Source organism: Python bivittatus, unplaced genomic scaffold, assembly GCF_059951505.1.
Source record: "Python bivittatus isolate LINGU-HERP-01145 unplaced genomic scaffold, Pbiv_v1 ctg000350_np1212, whole genome shotgun sequence".
Classification (NCBI taxonomy): domain Eukaryota; kingdom Metazoa; phylum Chordata; class Lepidosauria; order Squamata; family Pythonidae; genus Python; species Python bivittatus.
Window position 1 is genome coordinate 26,364,152 of NW_028277074.1, and position 22,094 is coordinate 26,386,245.

General features: G+C 36.3%; 1 protein-coding gene across 3 annotated transcripts in view; it reads right to left on the minus strand.

The window, feature by feature from the left end:
* Window positions 1-17,504, minus strand: part of TSPAN7 (tetraspanin 7) — a 102,584-nt gene extending 85,080 nt beyond the window's left edge. Inside the window, exon 1 of one of the 3 annotated variants that reach the window (XM_088144775.1) lies at window positions 17,197-17,504. In XM_088144775.1, the coding sequence (XP_088000901.1) occupies window positions 17,197-17,277 (81 nt within the window). In that variant the 5' untranslated portion in view covers window positions 17,278-17,504. The remainder of the gene's footprint in view (window positions 1-17,196) is intronic. The other 2 variants (XM_088144774.1, XM_088144776.1) reach the window with 2 other exon arrangements.
* Between the last annotated feature and the right edge of the window lie 4,590 nt (window positions 17,505-22,094).

The window sequence follows — 22,094 nt, forward strand, 5'->3', positions numbered from 1 at the left end:
TAGAAAGCTGACAACACAAGTGTGTATCATATCTCTAGCTCTATCTATCCTATTTAGTAGTAAGTCACATTCACTTCGGTTATGATTACTACCAACAAAGGGCCTCTCCATATGTGACATTTATGGCAATCTGGGATCAGCATAGGCTTGGTATTCTCATATAGTCAGTGTTCTTCATTAGCTATCGGCTTAGCTGAGATATCGGAGGAAACACTGTGAAGATAGTACTGCGATATTTGTTTGTTTGTTACTTCAGGAGTTCAAGTCAGTATACATAATGTACTTTCCTCCGATTTTTCCCATAGCAGCAACTTTGTGAAGTTGGTTGGGCTAAGAGAGAGGACTGGTTCAAAGTTACTCAGTGAGCTTCCATGGTTGAGGATGGACTTGAACCTGGGTCTCCCTGATTCTACTCCAGTGTGTAAACCACTCTTCACACACTGAATTGGGTAGTTTCCCACTGGTCAGAATTCTTGTCTTGTCCTACTTCCTGGATCCTCAACTCTCTTTCCTCCCTGCTGGAGTCTAGATCTTAGTGTATCTTGTTATCATTTCAATTGTACTTTTTAAAAAGTTAAAAATATACAGTACTTGTGAAATATGGATTTTGGAGCCTTGACACTGATCATAGTGTGGCACTGTCTATGTTACATCATCACTCAGTAAACTGTGGTCCTTAGAGTCCCCATAAGTATTAGAGTCCCCATCATCAGTCTAAAGGATAAGAATTGAGCCAATGGGAAATCGATTTTGGTTAAATGCTAAAAGAAGCTTTTTTAATAGTAAGTGTAGCACTTCGCCTCAGAAAATTATTATTGTTACTAGACATTTATTTAGTGGTAATGGTACTTAATGATGTTATGAAATAGAGGGATGCTTTTCCAGCCAAGATATCAAGCAAGAAGGTCACCATCTATTTATCTGCTTCAATGAGAGAATGCTTAGACCATGTAGGTAAATTCACTTCTCAAGCTTGGATATACTTTGACTTTCAAGGGCTCTTTTTCATAGTCTTAAGTTGCCTGGTTATGTTTTCTAAATGCATGTCATAGTGCAAGACAATTCCATTTTTAAAATGCAAAGGCTGATGCTCAACAGCAAGACGGTATCAAACCTGTGCTAAGAATATGATCAATACTTCATTTTTAAAATGTTATCCAAGTCTAACTTCCTCTTCTATTAGACTTCTAATATTACAAATGGATTTCAAATTCATATATAACTTGGAATTATAGAGGCACCTCACAAATGCTACTAGACACATTCTTAGGTTTTAGTAATTAATCTTGATTTAAAACATTTTAGGAGCAGTAACAACAAAAACTGTACTGAATTGTAGCATGAAATCCATAATTTTAGGCATTAGTTTAATTTAAATATTAAACCTGTGACACAGTTGTCTGAAAATTTCATTTCCAGAATTTAGTATTGTTACTTGCGTTTTGGAGTGCTATCAAACTACCAGGATTTAATTTAGCCATGCCAGAATCTCATAAATATTAATCTTCTCTTTTTAATAAAGAGATTAACAACAGATACCAGAAATCTTTATCCACATCACCCAAAATATTTAATTCAAACTGCATCGAACCCTCTAATCCACATTGCTCTGGTAAACTGTTTTTCAACTGCTGTCCTCACATCTACTTGATAAAATAACAAAGCCAGTTGGAGTGAAGGCAGGATCAAGACAAATACTAAATACATTGTTTCTGACAAAGTAGAGAGGTTATGTTACTCCCAGGCACAAAGAGGGTTTGTGCAGCAATCCTTCTAACACTAACAATGCACTCTTATATATTTACTCAGAAGGCCCAATGTCTTCAGGTGGCACTTCTTGCCTAAACCTTCAAGACTGAAACCTAAAAAGATAATAACAACCACGATAATGTTTATATGTAGCATAGAAACATTCATTCAGAACAACAATACAAAATGGGATCAGGACAACAAATACAAACAGGTGATCTACAAGACAAGATGGACAGAAAGAAACAAGTTGTACGATATTTCTGTAAGTTTATGTCCTTTTCTAAAGTTTCACAGTATTCATGACTAGTAAGCAGCTGGAACTTATTCCAGCTTTCATCTCCCATAATGTGTTGTGATTGCCTCCATGTAGTGCCAATTATGTGATAAATGATCCATGAATTGTCACTGTCATATAACTTTTATGCCAAACTAAACAGCAGGAGTGCATCCCAAGCCATTTCTCAAACCAGTAGCAGTTGTCACATTTTTTGAGGCAGAAAGCACACAAAAAATGTAGCATACCCCCAAATGAGCTAAATTTAATTTAAAAAAAAAAAAATAATCCCCCCTCCCCCAAAAGAACTTCTTCAGAAATTCAGGAAACTAACAAACATTTCAGTCTTGTCCAGTACATACACTGTGGCTGTGCTCACAATGACCTTTAATGTTTCTACTTGTTGAGTGTGGCCCTGGCCATCAAAAGGTTACCCCTTTGCCTGAAAACAAATTTTATTCTACACTGAATACACTTTGTCAGTGATATCAAGCCCCATAAGTCTCAAGAAGATCTCTGAACCAAGCTCCTTTAATTCAACTCTGCACTTAGTGCCATATATATATTAGCTTCAGTAAGACTAGTAGAACAGTCATGTATTTTTACTTTGAAGTTTGACTTAAGCTGTAATCCAACACATAATTTGGTGGCAGTGAGTTCCACTAAATTCAATAGGACTTATTTTCAAATATACATATAGGACTGTGCTATAAGAACTCCACTGTAAATGCATCCTTTACAACTGAAGGCACTGATTTTAGTACCACTGAATTCAGTATCCCATGACCAGACAATGTTATTCCATTACCTATGAACTGTTACTGTTTCAATAGCACATACTTCCAAGAAACATGAATCTGTAAGAGTCATGAAGCCCTCTGGTAAACTGAGGGATGAATTCTATATTCCTCTAATCCCTGCCAGCACAGATTTGTTTTTCTGACCTACATAATCTTTTTTTCTACATAATTGGTTAAAAGATACTCGAAAACATGTAATAGGAAAGAACAGGATAATGGAAGAGAGAGGGATAAGGAGAATAGGCATTTTAAGAGAAAAATCCAATATAAATTAATGCTTGTATAACTCTTTTGCATTTCAAGATTGATATATGGTACATGCTAAGAGGGATTCCTATGTTAATATTTTTAAGATATGTATACCTGTACAATTGTATACAGTTTATACCCCACCTGATTCCATACAGTATACTCAGGGCAACTCACATTAGAATTGAAGGGTTATGTGTAAACTGAATAACTATTGAATGAAGGAAGGATTATATGATTATTAAGAAAAAGGTATATGCGTAAAATGTTGAGAAAAGGGGCCTTGTGTAAAATGATAGCCAGAAGGTTGAGAAGGGGGCTTTGTGTAAACTGATACCTGCTGAGGAGAGGTCAGGGGGAAAGGAATGCCAGGAATGTTTAGTAGGTGACTGACCAGAAAAGGAGAACCAAACCATATAAGGGCATAAGAAAAAACTTCATCTTCATTATAATGTTAATTAGTTCTGCCCTTTTAAGAATACTATAAAAGTCTGTGTTTTTGTCTACAAGGGTGTGCCACCCTGCTCTCTCTTGGTGCATGGTGTGAGCACCCAGACTTTTGCTTGGCCAAATAAAACGCTGTTTAGAGAAGTCCCTGCTTGAAATCTTTTGTTTTGTGCTGATTGATTGATTTCAAGTTTTCTGGGTAGCTGTGAACCTTACAGAATCATACGTTTCCAAAAAACAAAACACTTTTTTAAAATAGCCGCACATTAGAGATGCCTCAAGCCCCTAAGGGCCAACAGAACAGCCACATCTTTGCTGCCCTCCTAAACTCTGTGGGGGCACCTGGACCTTAGGGGATAGAGCATTTCAAAGTGATGGGGTTATCACAAAGAAAGCTTCCCCTGACGGCTAGAAGGGAGCAAAACATCACTTAACACCTCACAGGGCAAGCAGGCTCTATTTGGAGAAGACAATTCTGTACATGAAGGATCCAAGTCAGATTTTTAAGGCAAAACCAGCATTTTGAATTGGAATCAGAAACAAACCCTATAATGCAACACTCACAATATAGGTGTAGCACTCTTGAAACAGCTCTTATCCACCAGCATATGTGCTGCTATATTGCATTCTATACCAACTACAGTTTACAAGCAATCTTCAAAGGCAGCCCCAAGTATTGCAGTAATCCAGTTTCAAGGCATTGGGAGCATTAAGTGACTGTTTCAAAAGAAGGCTGCAGTTGGCTCATTGGCCAAAACTAAGCAATCGCTCCCCTGGCTATGGCCTCCACTTGCTGAAGCTATGAGTCCAGAACTTCATTCATGGAGAGTACAATTCCATTTCCTGTCTGATTTGGAATGGTCAAGGACTTGACTAGTCATCCTATATCACCACCAACTGGAATCCCTGCTCAAGTAGGAATAAAGGCACTGCAAAATAGTGCCCTCCTAACCTTCACAAGTGGCCCAGAAGGACACAATGGTTGATAGTATTACACACTTCTAAGAGTTCCAATAAAATGAGTCCAATTCATTCATCCAGAGATCCTGACAAAAGTCATTTCCCACAAAGAGACTGGAGACTGGGTGGAAATTATCTAATGTGGCTAGTCAAGAGAAAGCCTCTTCAGGTAAGGTATCTCTATAACCCAATTTCAGGCACACTCACATCCAGTCACCTGTGGATCAGGACAATCAGTCACCGCCATGGTCGCCTGCAGGAACACCACCATGACCTCCTGGGTTTGGAGTCATGGTCGCTGAAAGCCAGACACAAACATTTCAGATAAAGGCACCTTAACCCTAATCCTATCTGCTTATAAGCAGATTGCTAAATTATTAATATAGTTGTTACGGGAAGAACACACAGATTTTCTTTATCTACACTGCATCTTTCATATGATTATTTTGATTTTCCTGATATTTAGCTTTATGACTGGGCTTATATTTTGACTTCTATTTCTCTATGGAATTCAAATGACTAAATTAAAAAATTATTATGGGCACAATTAGAAAGTTATATGACACCTCTGACATCTTGGAAGTGATTTGATTCCGTTTTTCACTGGAAATTCAGTTGTATTATCAGAATTAAAGACTGCAAGCCATATTTAGCAGATGTTTAAATGGAAGTGTACTTTTGATCCTTATTCTTATTATAAACATACACTCTAGGAATTCCAGGTTTGAAAATTACAAATACATATTTTGGGAAGATGTCATGGGCTAAGAAGGGTATTCATTCTCAAAAACAGCTTAATTCAATTAGTTATCAACCCATTCAAGACAGTGCAAGAGGAATCTAAACTGTGTGACATTTTAATTAAAAAAACATGGTTTGATTTCATAATTCGATTCAGATATATTAACAGTAACTAAAACTCCTGAACAGTTTTCTCGGTGGTTCCCTATTTGCAGTAACTTTATAGACAATTTAAAGAGTATTACTAAAGTTTCATGAACTCTGGAATATTCCATATTAATAAATCAATGGTTAAGAGATTTAAAGAACCTTAAGTATGTTTCTTAAAGCTTATTCATTCAATAAAAGACTTTTTTTGTATTTACTGGACACCTCAGAGAAGATATAGAAAGGGTTTCATTGTGCTGGAGGTGTTACACATATGATATGGGCCAATCCCACTGTTGTCACATTTTAGTTTAATATCCATGTGTTTGTTAACAAGGTTTTGTAAGAATATTAAGTTTAACAATATCAATGTCATGTTAATTCCAATCAATATATGAAGAATGTTGGATTAATCAAGCATAGGATGTAGGAAAAAGATTGCTTTTATACATTGGAAAAACAGTTACAAGCTTGGATTGATGATATAGGTTCACCTTTTGCTTATGAATCAGCTCTCTACTGATGTAATTGAAGGACTGATCAATATTGCTCTATCTAGTCAAGATTAATGTGTTTAAAAACTCTTTTCCATATCTTCTATAATATGATTTTGCCTTATTTTCCCCATTCCATTCCATTCCCTTTCTTTTCTCCTTTTTTTCTCTTCTTTCACTTTATTTCAGTACTGTATTTTGAAGGAAATAATCATTTTATTTACTGAATGAAAAGTATCCCAGAAAAATAAATATATAAATTCTTATGGAGTTCTAGTGGTACCACAAATAAAGTAGACTGCTCCGATAACAGATATTAGTATAATTTTGTGTCATGGATTATGTTTGTACTTCCAATTCATACAGTATTTCCTGTTTACAACTACAGTACAGATTTGCAGAAGCTAACTTTCACTGTTACACATGTGAATTGACTCCCAATAGTATCTGATTAGTGAGCTGACTTTCAATCAGATTAAATAAATGATGACCTACAACGGATAAATGTGCATTCCAGGAAAATTCTTAACCTGGAAGTGACATTCCTCATAAAAGAGAAACAATGTTAAGCTGTATCAGGGAGGGGGTGGTGAATTTCATGAACACTTTGATGTTTTATAAAAATTCTTATAAAAATTCACCATTTGGGTTATTGCTTTTTCTTCTTCAGGGACATTCAGTAGGTATAAAAATATTTGTGGGCAGGATTTATGGTGTATTAGTGCTTTAAAAATCATATAATGACCAGCTGCAAAAAGCAAGGCACTAAGACTTTAAAGTCTTTAAGGTCCCTAAGTCTTTCAAACGCAATTGTTCTGAAAGTCAAAAATGTATAAGCGTTGTTATGCAACAAAATGATTTTATAAAAATAATGTTATCATACCTTAGAATGTGAATTAATCCACTGAAACAGGTTTAAAACATGAAGGGTTTGAACAATGTTCTTTCAATAAAAAAAAGAAATGCCAGTAAGACAAGGGGGATTGCAGAGGTCAATAACTGCAAACAGGCATGAAAGATAAAACTTACAATGAAAGTAGAATTGCACACACTGTTTCTTGAATCAAAAACCAAATATCAAAAACATTCAGTACAACAATATTAAAAGATTGCCTTGCTTCCATAATTTTAGCAAGCTTTTCACATTTTCAGGGACATTCCTGAAATCCAGGACTAAAAATGTTACTATTGATTTATATTTTTGTCTTTCCATTTGGCCTTTCCTAAAATAATCAGAGTAATCTGATTACTGTAAGACTTTTAGAAATGGTGTATTAAAACTCCGATCAAAACAACCATGAGATTGGCCCATCTAGTTAAATACCAATAGTAATAGAAATGAGGTAAGGTAAGTGAAATCTCATAGATTATATTTCTGCAGCTGCTGCGCTTTTTTCTGTTTAAACATGGTTTTATAGACAGATCAGAGTCCCCACTCAACCCTCTCTCTCTCTCTCACATCCACACACACACATCCACAGTTTCTATAAAATCATTCATATTTATATGGATTGAAAAGATTAGCGTTTAACCTCATATTTTAAATTTCTCAGTGTGCCTGCATATACTCTACTATTTAATATTTCCCCAACAAGTTATTGTTTTAAATGTTTTCTAATGCCACATTATTTGTATCATAATACAAATTATGATTTGTTTATTTTTTATAATAAAAATTAACCATCATGTATACTTAAAATAGAAAAGGGGTGAAAGATAATACTTAACAAATTTAAACTTAATGATGTACGTATGACCTAGAAAACCAACTGAAGCCGTATTTTGGCTGCTCTTTGGCAAACATTTGTTCAACTCACTCAGACTGCAGGATCAAAAGGTTTTAGAGGATCCTAAATTAAGAAGGAAAGCAGAGTAGTACTGTTAGCTGATCTCCAAAGAATTTGCTGACAGGTGTAAAAGCAAAGCTGAGCTGGTGAGCAGTACAGAGAGAAATGTTTATAGACAAAAGTGTTCATTCCAATAACCCAATTAGACATTCAATACTGGAATGAGTAATGTTACCAATATTTCAAAGACATGCATTATTGTAAGAACAGGGGAAAATCTGCTGTACTAATGTATAGTTGTTCCTCTGTAAATGAGACCTCAGCAATTTCATAGCAAGTAGTGGACACAAATGATCATCAGAGATTGTTTTTGTCTGTTACTTTGCAGGACATTTTATATTTCATGTTTGCACAAAACTGTTTGTCAATATTGATAACTCTGAAAGGCTTTTAACCAAGAACAATACAAATATACTATTTAAATGCTTCTTAGTCATATAACCAACCCCTGAAAAATAATATTAAACATTTTGGGAAATGGGCAGATTGAAAAAAAAAACCATTTTCTGCTATTCTGGATGAACTGGCACTAGATAATAAAATTGAAGTTTCAGTCCCCTCCAATTTCCATGCTGTGAATTAATTCAGGAACATAAAACTATGTCAATGAAGCCATCACAAGGAAATGTTTGCCAAGCCTTTATGAATATATATTTCATATTATCTGTCACAGGAAGTAGCAGCATGTAGCTCAGGTGCTGATCTAGAAAAATCTAAGCAGCCTTGGAGATGGGACTGGGAAGCTGAAAAAAAGATCACATAAGACAATGACAAACCACTTCCATACTGTTATGAATATGTTCAGATGTGTTCATATAGCCATGTCAATTCAAGCTCCACCTGAGGGAGTCCTACAATTTTTTAATACATTATATCAGAGTATCTGTGACGGATACTTCAACTATAGGAAAAATGTTGCTGGAGTAACATGTAGTATAGCTGTAACATACCACAGGGAATGAGTTCTACAAGCTCATTATTAGTGAGTGGAACCATTTCCTCACAACAAGATTTCATACTAATGTGATATTTATTTAATTATTTGGTTTGGACTTACACCCTGCCTTCTATCCCTAAGACCTTCAAAGTGACTAATGGACAGAAAACAAAATACTGGGAGTTACCAGGAAGTTGCAGCCAACATTTAGCCAGCCCATGGAGGCCTTGTACCTAGTTGCAGGGAATCTGCAAGATGTAATAGCAACAAGTACCACAGAGAAAAAAATATGGGCAATTGAATTAGAAAGAGAACAATATATGGATGACCAACACCAACATTTCCCACTGAATAGTTCTTCACAAATGGCAAGAAAATTGAATTTCCTTCATCTGCACAGGGAAATATTTGCAGCATGATCTTGTTTGCAAAGGGAAAATCACAACAAACAAGCTTTAGGGAAAATAAATAAATAATAAATAAATAAATAATCAACAGGGGTGGGGGATGGTATATATGGACCAAATTCTCTCTAAAGATGGTGTGAACAATTCCAAATTCAGTGGTGTGCATGACTGCCTCCAGGTTCTAAGTGACATGTATAGGTGGTAACTCCTTTGTCTTCTACTTATTTTCAGTCATCCATTTTCTGACAAATTAAGATCAAGCTTCCAAGTTTGGGATCCAGTGTTTATTAACATTTGTTCATATTTAAATTGATAGAAGTTAAATCCTGATTAAAATGTTGTATTAATTTTAATGGAACACTGCAGCCAACTCAATTCAACCCAAAGAAATTAGTCAGAGGCATAAAATAGATTACAAAGTATTTTCTTTGATGATGATGATGATGATGATGATGATGATGATGATGATGATGGTCTAAATGTTTAAGACAAGGTATTTATATACTGAAACCCTTAAAACTATGCAACAGGAGTACATTTCTATTATTCTATTAAACGTCCTATGGTGAGAACAAGCAGCGTTTCTAAGATTAATTTCTTCCTCCCAGGAAAAACGCCATATTCACAAACAAACAAACAAAAAGGTGAGCTCTCTTGTTCAGTTTAATAAAGATTAGGGTATCTTTGGTTGTCTTACTACCAGCCTGACTTCACCTCAACAGAAACAGTGCAAATGAGGAAACAGCAGATTAGAGACAAAGCCATGATTACTCAAGACAAAGCAAACTGGAAGGAATTTTTCCACCTTCACCTGTGAAAGTGCCCCTGAGAACCAATAAAGTGGCTCAAAGGAACTGAACATTTGGTACTGAAATATTAGCATTCTTAATTCAGCATATCATACTATGATTTATCTACATTGGTATACTTTCATAACCTATGCAAATTATAACTGAATTCTTATAAATGTAGTGTTCTGTAGTAAAATCACTGATCCAACCACACTTTCTAAATTTATGAATCAGCCACACTATTAACTGCTGATATGCAAAACACTGGCTTAATAGCAAACCAAGTACCACACAATATATTCTTCAGATAACAAACTGACTTTAGATTAGTTTAATCAGGTTTGGGTTTTTTTGTTTTTGTTTTCAAAATTTCCAGAAAAGCTATTTTCTCCCCATGATTTCCTCTTCTCTGCATTCCCTTTGTCTCATCCAAATTTCCAGATAAATGCTGTGGATACACACAGGGAGAGAGGGAGCAGTCAGGGGGATTAAAGTACCTAAATTTCATCTTATGGAATTTGATCAGCATTGAATTAAACCCCAATTCCCTTAGCTCTTTAAAAACGCTTTTCAGGTTCTCTTACTATTCATTGCCCTAAACCTATATTTTTTAATTGCAAAAATGATCTTCACAGATCATAGGCAGATCAATGTCATATGGAATGGAGAGGCTTTCTTCCTTACTGTAAATTAACTGTCTCCCAATGAATGAGATAATTATAACAGATTTTTTACTTATTTCAGTGAGACACCTTAAAACAACTTTTCAAATATCATTTTGTTTTTTGAATGTTGCTTTCCCTAGAGATCCTATATCATACCAGTAATGTTTAATTTATAGGCTCCTACAAGCCACTGGAGTTTATCCTATGCATTTGGTACAGCTATAAATTTGTATTAATCAAATGTTATAGAAGTGATGATGGATCCAGCTGTGAAGAAATTACTAATATACCACATTTATATTATTATAAGACCACTGAAAAGCAGTTACGGTAAGTGTATCTTTGGTGTAACCCTTAGTGCATTAATATACTACATATACTTTCCAGTTGGTGGGATGTGAAGAATACGGTGTGTTAGTTTGCAGAGTAAAATCCTAGTTTACATGGAAGAGTGTTTGCATGTTTAGGGTAAAACTGGGCTTTGGTTGTTCTCCTGGCATTCTGTCCAAAATATGTCAAAACTGATCAGTACTGTCCTTACAGTTGGCAGAGAATGCTGTAGGAGGCATGGGTATAATCAAGGTAAGGTAACCAAATCTACACCTCCATCTTATTAAAAAGCATTACTCGAAAGCATCAGCTGGTCAAAGCCATGGATTGTGGTGGAGGTCAATATTATGGGCCCATCTAGTTATGATGATGGCTCACAGAAGAATGCAACTTGGAATGTAAGAAAAATAAATGGAAAAGTACATGAATGAACAAATAAAATTAAATATAAAAAAACATAGGCATGTTGTGCATCTGTAAAACTGAAAGAGGAAGGATGTAACAGATCTGAATAAAGGAAGTTTGATATTTTGGAGTAGAGTTGATTAATAAATTTAGGGAAGTAAAGATATAGGCTTAATTATGAATGAAAGGACTAAAATGTATGAATTATTATTATTATTATTATTGTTGTTATTATCCTGCCTTTTTATATATCACTCCTGTCATCTAGATTATATTTACATATGAAAATAGAAATCCACAGATTGATGACAGGTTGATGTTCTCCTCCTGTGAATGGTAATAAAGATACAGTATAACTTTCTAAATAAATGCAATCTAGGAAAATGTTCTGTAAGGTAACATGAATGAATGAATAGGTGGGAACAGAATGAGAGCACAGAAAAAGTAGGCCATTTGGAGACCAAAGAATGAATGAGAATGATTGGTGGGTACCTACTTAGAAAAAGATCCGTCTGTTTTGAATATATGGCTTAAGGATAGATCTGTTCATACATTCTAGTGGTAAAGAAATGAATATAAATCTAAAAGAATGATTGGATTGTTTTGATTGTTCATTATGAAAAACTGAAAGATTCAGTGAAAAATACAAGGGCAATCAAAAGTTCTGAATTTGAGACATACCAACTTTTGGTAGCGTCAAAACTGGGTTTTGGGAAAGAAGTGGAGATGGAAGAAAATGAAATGAAATGAAAGAAACAAGAATAAAAATAGAATAGCTCCAGGAAGAGAAATAAGGAATTCTGAATGAAAAAAAATATGAAAAGATATATGAATATCTTGACAGAATGAATGGAAACTGGCCTTAAGGAAAGATAATGTAGAAGCTACTTGAAACAGAGTGAAAACAATTATATTACAGAGTGCCACAGAAGTGAGTGGAAATATATAATGTGAAGTATGAAAAAGGATGTTTAATGAAATGTGAAATGATGAAATGGAAGAGGCTGTGAATGAAAAAATGCATATAACAAGTACTGTAAAAAATTAAAATAAAAGAAAAGCATTATCTGGTGTGCATAGAGAGAAAAATACAGTTTCAAAGAATGAATGCAATCAAAGAAAGCAAGAACAAAATTAAAAGTGCCAGAGAAAATGCACAACCATTTTGATGAAATGAAATACTGTTTGGGAAGTGGGTGAAGAAAGTTATATAATAGCAGAGAGAACGGAATTAACAATAAATGTGATGAAATTATTTGGGATGAATGAACTGAGGGAATGCTAGAAGGTATATTTTAGAGTTTTTTCATGGGAATGACAATGGTATGTTGAAGAGCGGAATTGAAATGAATGCTATAAAAGAAAAAATGATGAAAATGCTCTGACAGTATTGGAAAATGGTAAGATTACAGGTGTAAATGCTACAAATGGACCTATCTTAAACTATGGATGAGTTTGATTATGGAATGGATGTAGATTTTGGTTAGCATGCATATGAAGATTGTGTCTGCACCTGATGAACAACAAGAATTGACTGTAAAATAACAGTAGAACCAGACTGTGTACCTTGGAAGGTGTTTGGCAGAATTCTGATTGAAAGACCACAAAGGTAACAATGAGGAACATTCGGGAAGTGCACTGGCTTTATGCAGGGCAGGGTGAGTGCAGACCAGATTTTCGTTCTTTGGCAAGTGATAGAGAAATATATGAATGTAAAAAAGAACTTGTACATTTATTGATTTAGACAAAATGCATAATAAAACGAATAGGCTTGAATTATGGAATATTTTGCTCAACTATGGACTTGAAGCTCAGTTGCCAAATATGAAAGAGCCTGTATACGATTCATGTAAAGCATGTATGAGAATAACATATTCACATAGTTCACGGTAAGGAGTAAGACAAACATGTGTGATGTTTCATTGGTTGTTTAATATATTTGTGGATAATTATATAAGGAAATGTTTGTGTCGTATTAGAGGTCTTAGTTGGGGATATCACTATATGTATACTTTTGTATGCAGATGATGCTATGTTATTGGCTGAGAACTCAAATACACTGTAATACGCTGTGAATGTTAGATAGGTTACATGATGCAATAAGGAGTATGGATCTGAACATCTATATACCAAAGACCAAAACAGTTGTGTACCTTGGCATATGTTCTAACAATGAGGAAATGGATGCAGAAATTTTGACATGTACAAATGCTGTTAGAAAAGTAATAGGTGGTATGTGGTCTGTTACAAAGAATGAATGTTTGTTGAAATAAATGAAAATGGTTATATATAAGAGTGTGCTCCTACCCACTACTATATGGAAATAAGAATTAGACATTCCAAAACATGCAAGTAAGTTGAATGCAGTGGGAATGAGATACTGTCTGTAATGAAACAAGAAGAGATAGAGTCAAAAATGAATGGGTAAGGAATGAATGTGAACTCACTACAAAAGTCAATGACCAGTATAAAAGAAGTACTTAAGGTGGTTTGGTCATTTGCAAAACAATTACATGAAAATAAGAGTGCATAGGTTAAGAGGAGGTGGAAGGTTGAGAAAGCTGTGGTTGAATGGAATGGATGAGATCCTAAAAAAGGGAGAAAACTTTAAAGAATAAAAGGCAATGTATGAAGCAGTGTCTGGATATAGTAGGAGATAGAAAGACAGAAAGATATGGATATACAGATATATATTTTTTGCAAAAACAAAAAGTTATGGAGAGGTATAATGAATAATTTGGTGTAAAGTATTATATATTTAGCTATCTTTCCTTTTCTTTTTTCTTATCTTGTGTCTTTTATTTGTTTTATTTTTTCTTACTCTTTTTATTTATTTTGTATAAACATTGCTTATCTTGAAAGGGAATGGTGTGGTAGGTATGTGGTATATCTTTGACCTAGGATATAGCAGAAATTCATATAAATTACCCAGGCCCAGTTTTCTAATCCACCTTGCCTCTCTGTATTTTAATATGATTTAAAATTCCTACAAAATTTCTATTTCTGTGAAGAAAAAAAAGTGGTTATAGCATGTCATAGGAAATGCAACATAGAAACCTATTTTGATGTAAATAGGAGTCTTCCTTATTCAAATGCCCATCCAGTATATTTCTGTAACAGAGGCATACTCTGTATATATTTTTATGAATTTAGGATTATTGCTCATGAAAAAAGTGATGGTGGAAATTTTGAAGTACAAATTTTCTCTTTATTTAGAGAACTGGGATTTTCTCAGTCACCTGCTGAAAGACATCATTTGCAAAGATATTCCTAAATTAAATAGTAACAAAATTGAAGAAAACAGTGGTAGAAGACATTTGGTTTCCAAATTATGGCAAATAGTGCTAGGTGCCTTATATCTACAGTTCAGGTATTTATGCAAGGAAGTTCAACTATAGGCATAAAATGCCTTTATTTATTTATTTATTTATTTATTTATTTATTTATTTTCCAACATTTATATCATAATGATCTCTTCTTTCCCATTCAACTTGCCAGACCTTTCTTTTGGAAATAACCCAAACAGGACTTTAAAAGTATAAATGAGAAATGGGGAGGGAAGGAACTGTAGAAATAATTGATGTGGGCATTAATCATGCCACCACCATATGGGTAGCTATCAGGTGTCCCAAATTAAGACGTATGCAGAAATATGCATGAAACAAAAAGGTATCCTAGGATTTTTTTAAAAAAAATTAAAACAAGTGTAAGTTGTAAAAGCAGTATGTGTAACACCTGTGTAAATTATTTAACAGGCTTAAGTTGTAAGTCAAGTGGAGGAGGTTCACTTTTGGAGTTGAAACAGAATAGGAAAATATGGACTAGGAGATGACTGTCAGAATTAATACGACTACTGTACTATCTTGGATGAAAAAGCTCTCTAAGCAGAGCTTAAACAAACAAACAAAAAAGCACTGCATTTCCTCACTGCATCTGACATGTTAAAGCTATTCAAATAATAGTTCCACTAGCTTCCTTTGACACACTGCATGGTTAACACCTGTAGTAAGTCATGGTTAAGGTATGTAATAAACAAAGCAGGAACCATTACATTATACTTCCATGATGTATGACCAAAGAGTTCTTAAGCAGCAGATCACTGACAAGACAGGATAGACTGTATTTGTAGTCTGCTGAACAACAGCCCAAGTTGCTAAGAAAATTTCAGTCCCCAGAGCTCTCGTTACCAATATCTCTTTAATGTATTTGGATTGCAAACCACAATAATACTTTAATAATAATATTATAATATTATTTTGCTAGAACGAAGCAGTGGAAGATGCTTTTTCTCCCCTCTGGAGCAGCTGCAAGTAAAGCCTGACATCAACTAAAAAAAGGAAAAAGAACAAGATCACTAGCCTTCAAAATAATAAAAGAGGTAATCTAACTACAAAATATGTCCACCTGTACGTACTAAAGGGAAAATCATATACAAGGCTTTCTCTTGAAATGAATAGTCACTTACACATAAGATGTTCGACCTAATATTCAAACCAATGAAACCAAAGCAAGTCTTCTAGGTTACATGTATCTAATATCTTGATTCTAAATTCATGATTATATAAATAAACTCTATTGCTTTAGATAAGGTTGGTTCTAAGCTCACTTACTTGGAAATGAAGCAGTATTTCAGGGTACTGTGAATCAGAGCATATAATTTATAATTTATTCCTGTTATTCAGGAACAATGAGGAGTGGGTTTCAATTCTTTATTTCTCTGGGTAACAGCATTATTTGAAAACAGGAGACAATCTTAAGGTAGAATATGCTTCTGAGCAAAGCTCAGAATACAGAAGATATTAATACTCTACTTGATAACCCTTTTTATTCCAACAGCTACAGTGAAACACCTTTTGTATGAACACCCGGCAATAAAAGTTCATCTGACAAAATGCACATGGTATTTATCAAAATATAATCATGATAGTAGGTAGTGCTAAGTGGATACAAGCAGAAGCCCATGGAAGCAGCAAGCTTTTGTGTGTGTGTGCGTGCGTGCGTGTAAAGGTCCATACCTTGCTGTTTATTTTCACATAATTATTGTGTGTGTGTGTGTGTTTACTCTTTCCAATAAATAAGTTCATGTGGATTTTTATTCTTGCAGTATCCTTTTCCTTGAGCTGTCCACCACACTTCCCAGAGGTACTGGCAGAGAATGCAGAGATCATATGAGAAAGAACTGTAGTTTAAGCTCCTGAATAATCTGGGTGTTCATGCATGATGCACCAATTGCCTCATTCATAAACACCATAGATCTCTTCATTGGGCAAGCCCTGACAGCCAGATTCATCCACTGGGTTGCAAATCCAAAAGTCATTTTAGGTGGTCCAAATACATCCTAAAAGGTATCCAGCTTTCTTAAATTTAAGTATATAAATCTTGCAAATATAAAAAGAGAGCCTTGTGAGACATAATGTGCAAACAGCATCTTTTTAAAAATCCACACAGAGATACAGTCACACTTCAAATATGTGGCAATGCCAACCAACCCTATGATAATTGATCGAATTAATTAAAAAATTGCCTACGACAATTCTTCAATTCTCCTATCACCGAAGGAAAAGAGGAAAAACATAGCAAGCCTTCAACTTTCTTCTTCCCCGGGCTGCCTTCATGAAAGGCTATTTTTCAAAAGAAGGGCGACGGGGTGGGGGAAAATCCGGCACAAACTTCCTATTCCCTCCCCCGTTAATTAAATAGACGATGATGAACCGCGGACGGACGCCAAGCATGGAGGAGAGTGATATGCTCAGGCAAGCAAACAGGCGTTTGCGCAGCAAACAGCCGCCGCTGCGGTTCCCATTGCAACGCTCCGTTATCTCCGGCAGTGCCAACGCAGACGGCATAAACCCGCTCGGGGCGAGCCGGGGGGTTAACTGCCGCCCCCAATACCCCCACCTTTGCTCACCCTCGCCGGGCTGCTTCCAGAGCGAGGTTTGGGGGCACTCACCCAGAAAACGAAGGAATAGATGATGAGTAAGGTTTTCAGACACGTTATCACGGGTTTGGTCTCCATTCTCCTCGATGCCATAATACTGAAATCCCGGCTGCTGGCTCAGGGCAGGGGAGGGAGTGCGCGCGAGAAGGGGAGGGGGAGGAGTGAAGGAGGGGGCTGCGAGCTCCGTTCGCGCCTCCGCGGAGCGGCGGTTCCGCGCCGCCTGCCCCTCCGCTACCAATATTATCGCGGCCAAGGCGAAGGCTTGGAAGCGGCCGCTCCAGAGTGCTCGTGCACAGCTACTGGGCCGCCGCCACAGCCTGCCCCGCCTCCTGCCGCCTCGCAGCCACCGCACACCACAGCCGCGGCACCATTGTGCGCTCACGCGGGCAGAGAGAGCGGCAGGAGCTAGCTGTTCTACCTTCCGCAGCCCTCTCGCTCCGCCACCTGGAAGGCAGGCCAGGGCCAGGGCCGGGGAGAAGGAAACGAGTCCCCGCTGCCCAGACCCTAGTTACGGGAAAGGTGCTGAGGCGGGAGGCAAAGGAATACGCGGGAGGGTGGCAAGGGCGGCTGTGTGAATGGCAGGTCCACCGTCGTGGCGCAGTAAGAAGGAAGGCATCTCCCACGGGGGGATGTCAGAGCAGAGTGACGCGGCTGAGGTGGGGACTGATGTCGCCAGGCTGCTGCTGAAAAGGGAGCCGGGTGTGCACTTGGGTGTCCGTGAAAGGGTTGCGCGGTGGGGCCTGTTCGTGCGCAGCCATGATAGGCGTGTGCGGACCTGGAAGGGAAAAAGCACTTGGAAAAGATGGACAAGCCGCCACTTCCATCTCCAGCTGCCTCTCACAGGTTTCCACTTTCAAAGGGTCCTTGCAACAGTTGGAAGGCAAGGAGAACAGTTGTCTTCCAGCCGGAGCTCAGCTTTGTTTATCTGTTTGTTTCCTTCCAAGCTGAGGTGGTTGTATGAATAAGGCCTTTTCCTGGTGAGGTAGAACCATCAAATCTTATTCACAGGCTGGTGGTTTACTTCCTAAATAGAAAGAAAAGGGAGTCAAGCCTGCCTAAACTTCCAGACCTAAAACTGTTCACTTCTCCCATTTGTGGAGTGATGCAGCTACTTAGGTGGTGAAAGAAAAGAATGTGTAAAACAAGACAGGCATAATGTATTTCCCACTTCAGGTAATAAAAGCAAATCAATGTGGCACAGGAAAAACATGCTCCACTAATGAGAGTATAGGTAATGACTGGTGCAAATACCATGGCATCATAAAGTTTATGCATTTTATGCAACACAGTTGAATATATGGTGGACATAGTAAAAACTATGAGATCCTAAAGTTGCTTCAGACTAGTTCAGTAGACTTCAGCAATACTGTAGTATTTCAGATAACATCTCAGTTAAAAAATGCATACTTTATATTGAAACCTGGATGGAATTAACATTATTGATCTGTGGTTAATGAATTAGTTATTCACTATCTAAATCAATTAATGATTTCAGCTCCTAGTGCCACTGTGATCTAGTACAAATGTAAATCAAAATTAAAATTGGAGTCTAATCTCTTTTTTGGCTGTGTCAAAAGGCTAAGTCATAATTTCAGATAGGACTCCATTTATTTATTAACATTAGCTCATCTGTAATTCAGAAATGAAGGTTTTCTAGGGGACAAAAAGCTCTTCAAATGTTAAATATAATTTTTGTCTGGATCCAAAGGGACAATTTTCTTTTATAGGGAGATATTTGTGAAAAATTTCTGTTTGGTATATTTCTTTTTCCTTTTTAACTTTCCAAATGAACATCTTATTGGATAAAGATCTAATATCCACAAATTTATGTTTGAGTATTGATAATAGCTTTTTTCATCAATTGTATAATTAAGCAGGAACTGAGAAAAAAACACCTTGTATAAAAGAATATGGTAGTGTGGCAGATTAGTTGAGGAACACTGTTTATTTTTTTATCTCTGTGTTAAGCCTTCTATTTCTTATAGACTAGTATTAATAAGTGTGGTCACAGGGCTGATTGTGGCTGTCAAGTGGAAGTGCCATCTGTTTCTTTTAAAAGTTTCTGGTAGAGGTTTTCTAGAGTCATAGAACATATAAGTTGCATTTGCACATTACTCTAAGCCATAAACAAGGCAAACACATTTTAGCCTAGCATGTTATGGGCAACCATCTCATTTGGTTATGGCTCGATATTCATGCAAGTGTCCCCAAATGGGTTAACCAAATTAAGCATAGTTCAGCCAGCCTTAAACATAAGCACAAGATTACAGTGTTCCATTTTCTAAATTAAGAGTTACCTTGCTCCAAATGTGCTAGGAGCCATCCTCTGACCTGGAAGCCCTTGTTCCTAATCTAGACATTTGCAAAAGAAAGAAGAAAAAAGGCATTTTGAGTGAGGACTAAGTGTTTAAAAAGAAAGTTTTGCCTTTAGAACTTTCTTCATTGTGCTCGGAGCCCCTGGTCTGCTGAAGAATACGGCTCAAAATCTCATTGTACTTTGGCTTGGATCTAAGGTAGATTCTTGTTTGCCTTCCTTTTGTAAGCTTTGTGTATAACTGCAGTCCAGAAATACTTGACAGAAAGCTTGTCTATCCTTTGTGAAAAACATGACAGCTTCTACTTCTTAAAAGGCCTGTTAATGTTTTTATTATATGTCAACATTTTAAGGTAAAATGACGAGAGGTGGGAGGCAAAAGGACATCTAAACGATGTCTATGAGGATTTTATGTATTTTATTCAAAATAATTTCTGGCTCTTCCACATGGCAGTCTTAAGCTGCTTGTTTCCCATGCTGAACCCAGCTGGAGATGACACTGGTTTATGAAATGGCTGCCTGGACTGAGGTCTGCTTTTCAGCTTTGGCAACAATGCCCGCCAGGTGTTCTGTTCAGACGGCAGTTACTATAGTCCCAACTGTGGATTCCTCTGCTTCTTTTCCCCTCCCACCAGTGCCAGGAAAGCAAGCACCAGTTGTTTTCCTTTCCAGGAGCAGGTCTTTGAGAACATGTGGTTTCTACTGATTCTCTTCATATCTGATATCTTCCTGTTCAATGAGTCCCAAGTGACCTGGGAGAAGAAAACACCACAGGTTTTTCCATTGCTCCTAGGGGAAACTGGCAAAACTCTTGTCAATTTCATTTGGATAAAAAAGAAAGGTTTGCCATTATCCTAGGAAACTTTTTTAAGCTCAGCCTTTCACCAATAGACAGTTCAATCTAAAAAAAAAAAAAGCCAGTATTTCACAGATCCACCGCACTGGAAAGAGAACAGGGGTCATTCCCACCACAACACACACTAGCCAACTGAGATAAAGGTATTTGCCAACAAGTATGGCAGGCAGAGCACACAACATTGTGCTGGCAGAAGTGAGAAACCACTAACCTTGATGCAGAGCATGCCTTCCTATCCTAAAGAAATGGTTTGTAGGCCATCCTTACACCAAGACAAGCAGGATATACGGGGAAGCCCTTAGAGCCTATTTGGCAAAATATAACACATTTAGAAGACCAGAAACAATATATTTAGAAGCCTAATCTGATATTAAAGGTAGAGTGGAGGTTTATTTCAGTGATTAGAATGTATTCAATACTGGTAGCTATCTTATGAAATGGGGCCAAAAACAGAGCATTTCACTTTCGAATGATGAGCTTCAAATGCATTATGAATTATAGAGATAATAAATTAGTGTCATTGTAGAATGCCAAGCAGAGAATATCTAATTCCAAATCACATTATAAATAAAATTTTAATACAACTTCAGTTAGATATTGTAGTATCTTTGGAAATAAATTTGCACAGCGTGTATTTTTATTTTACATGTTTCCTGTTTGATATATATTATAGTAGACTAATAAACTGACTGGATACTTTAAAATAAATCTTGGCTTCTGTTTGATCCTGTGCATGTCCATAGAATCAAATATGTGTGAGATGTGCCTTAAATTATTTTTGAAGAAGATAATGGAATTGCTGTGCTTTAAAAATGAATTATATTTTATTAAATAATTCTCTGATATCGTCCTACATTTAGTTTTAGGAATGTGCAAAAGGTATCCTTCATTTCCTGCGTGTAATGCTTTGCATGGCAGAGACAATGCTTTCACCTTCAGTTCTGTATGGGGCTGAGGCAGTATTTCTACCTCACAAATCCATTTTCTTGAATGAAGTAAAGCAACGCAGCTGTTTTGCTTCACTGCTTTAGAAGCACAGGAGCTATTTCATTTCACAGTTCTTCATCAATGAGATGCTTCTCTTGAAGCTTTATTGAAGCAAAGTGCCCCTTCAACATTCTCCATACCTTTACTTATTGTATTTAATGTACAGCACAAATTCTAATAGAGGGATAGACAGACTGAAGCCCCTCCACATGTTAGATTTCAATTCACCATTTCCTATCAATATTAGACAACCTGGTTGATGGCATGGGACTCTGAGGACTATTGTTCAAAATATGTGGAGGACATAAGGCTGTCAACAATTTTTTCAGTAGATTATTATTACAATAATGGTCACCAATGGTAATTACCAGGTTTGTTTGTTATTCAAGTTTGTCCATGATAGGAATGGAGTGCAGTTTAATATAATAACATTTGAATCAGGTTTCAAAGAATATAATTTAAATACATTTCAGATTGATATATATTTTTGGTACCTCATGTTAGTTTTTACCAATCCCCAAAAGATTATAAACGTTCTAGTCCAAAAGACATGGTTGCAACTAGAAATATTTCAAAAAGGGGAAACATACATAATATTACAGTTTGCTGCTATTTCCTTTTCACTATTGTCAGAAACATTTTACCTTATCTACACATATACATAAAAACATGCTATGTGTTAATGGATGTTGTGAGCCACCTGGAATCATGATATGAGATAGGCGACCATATAAGTCCTGTAAATAAATAAAG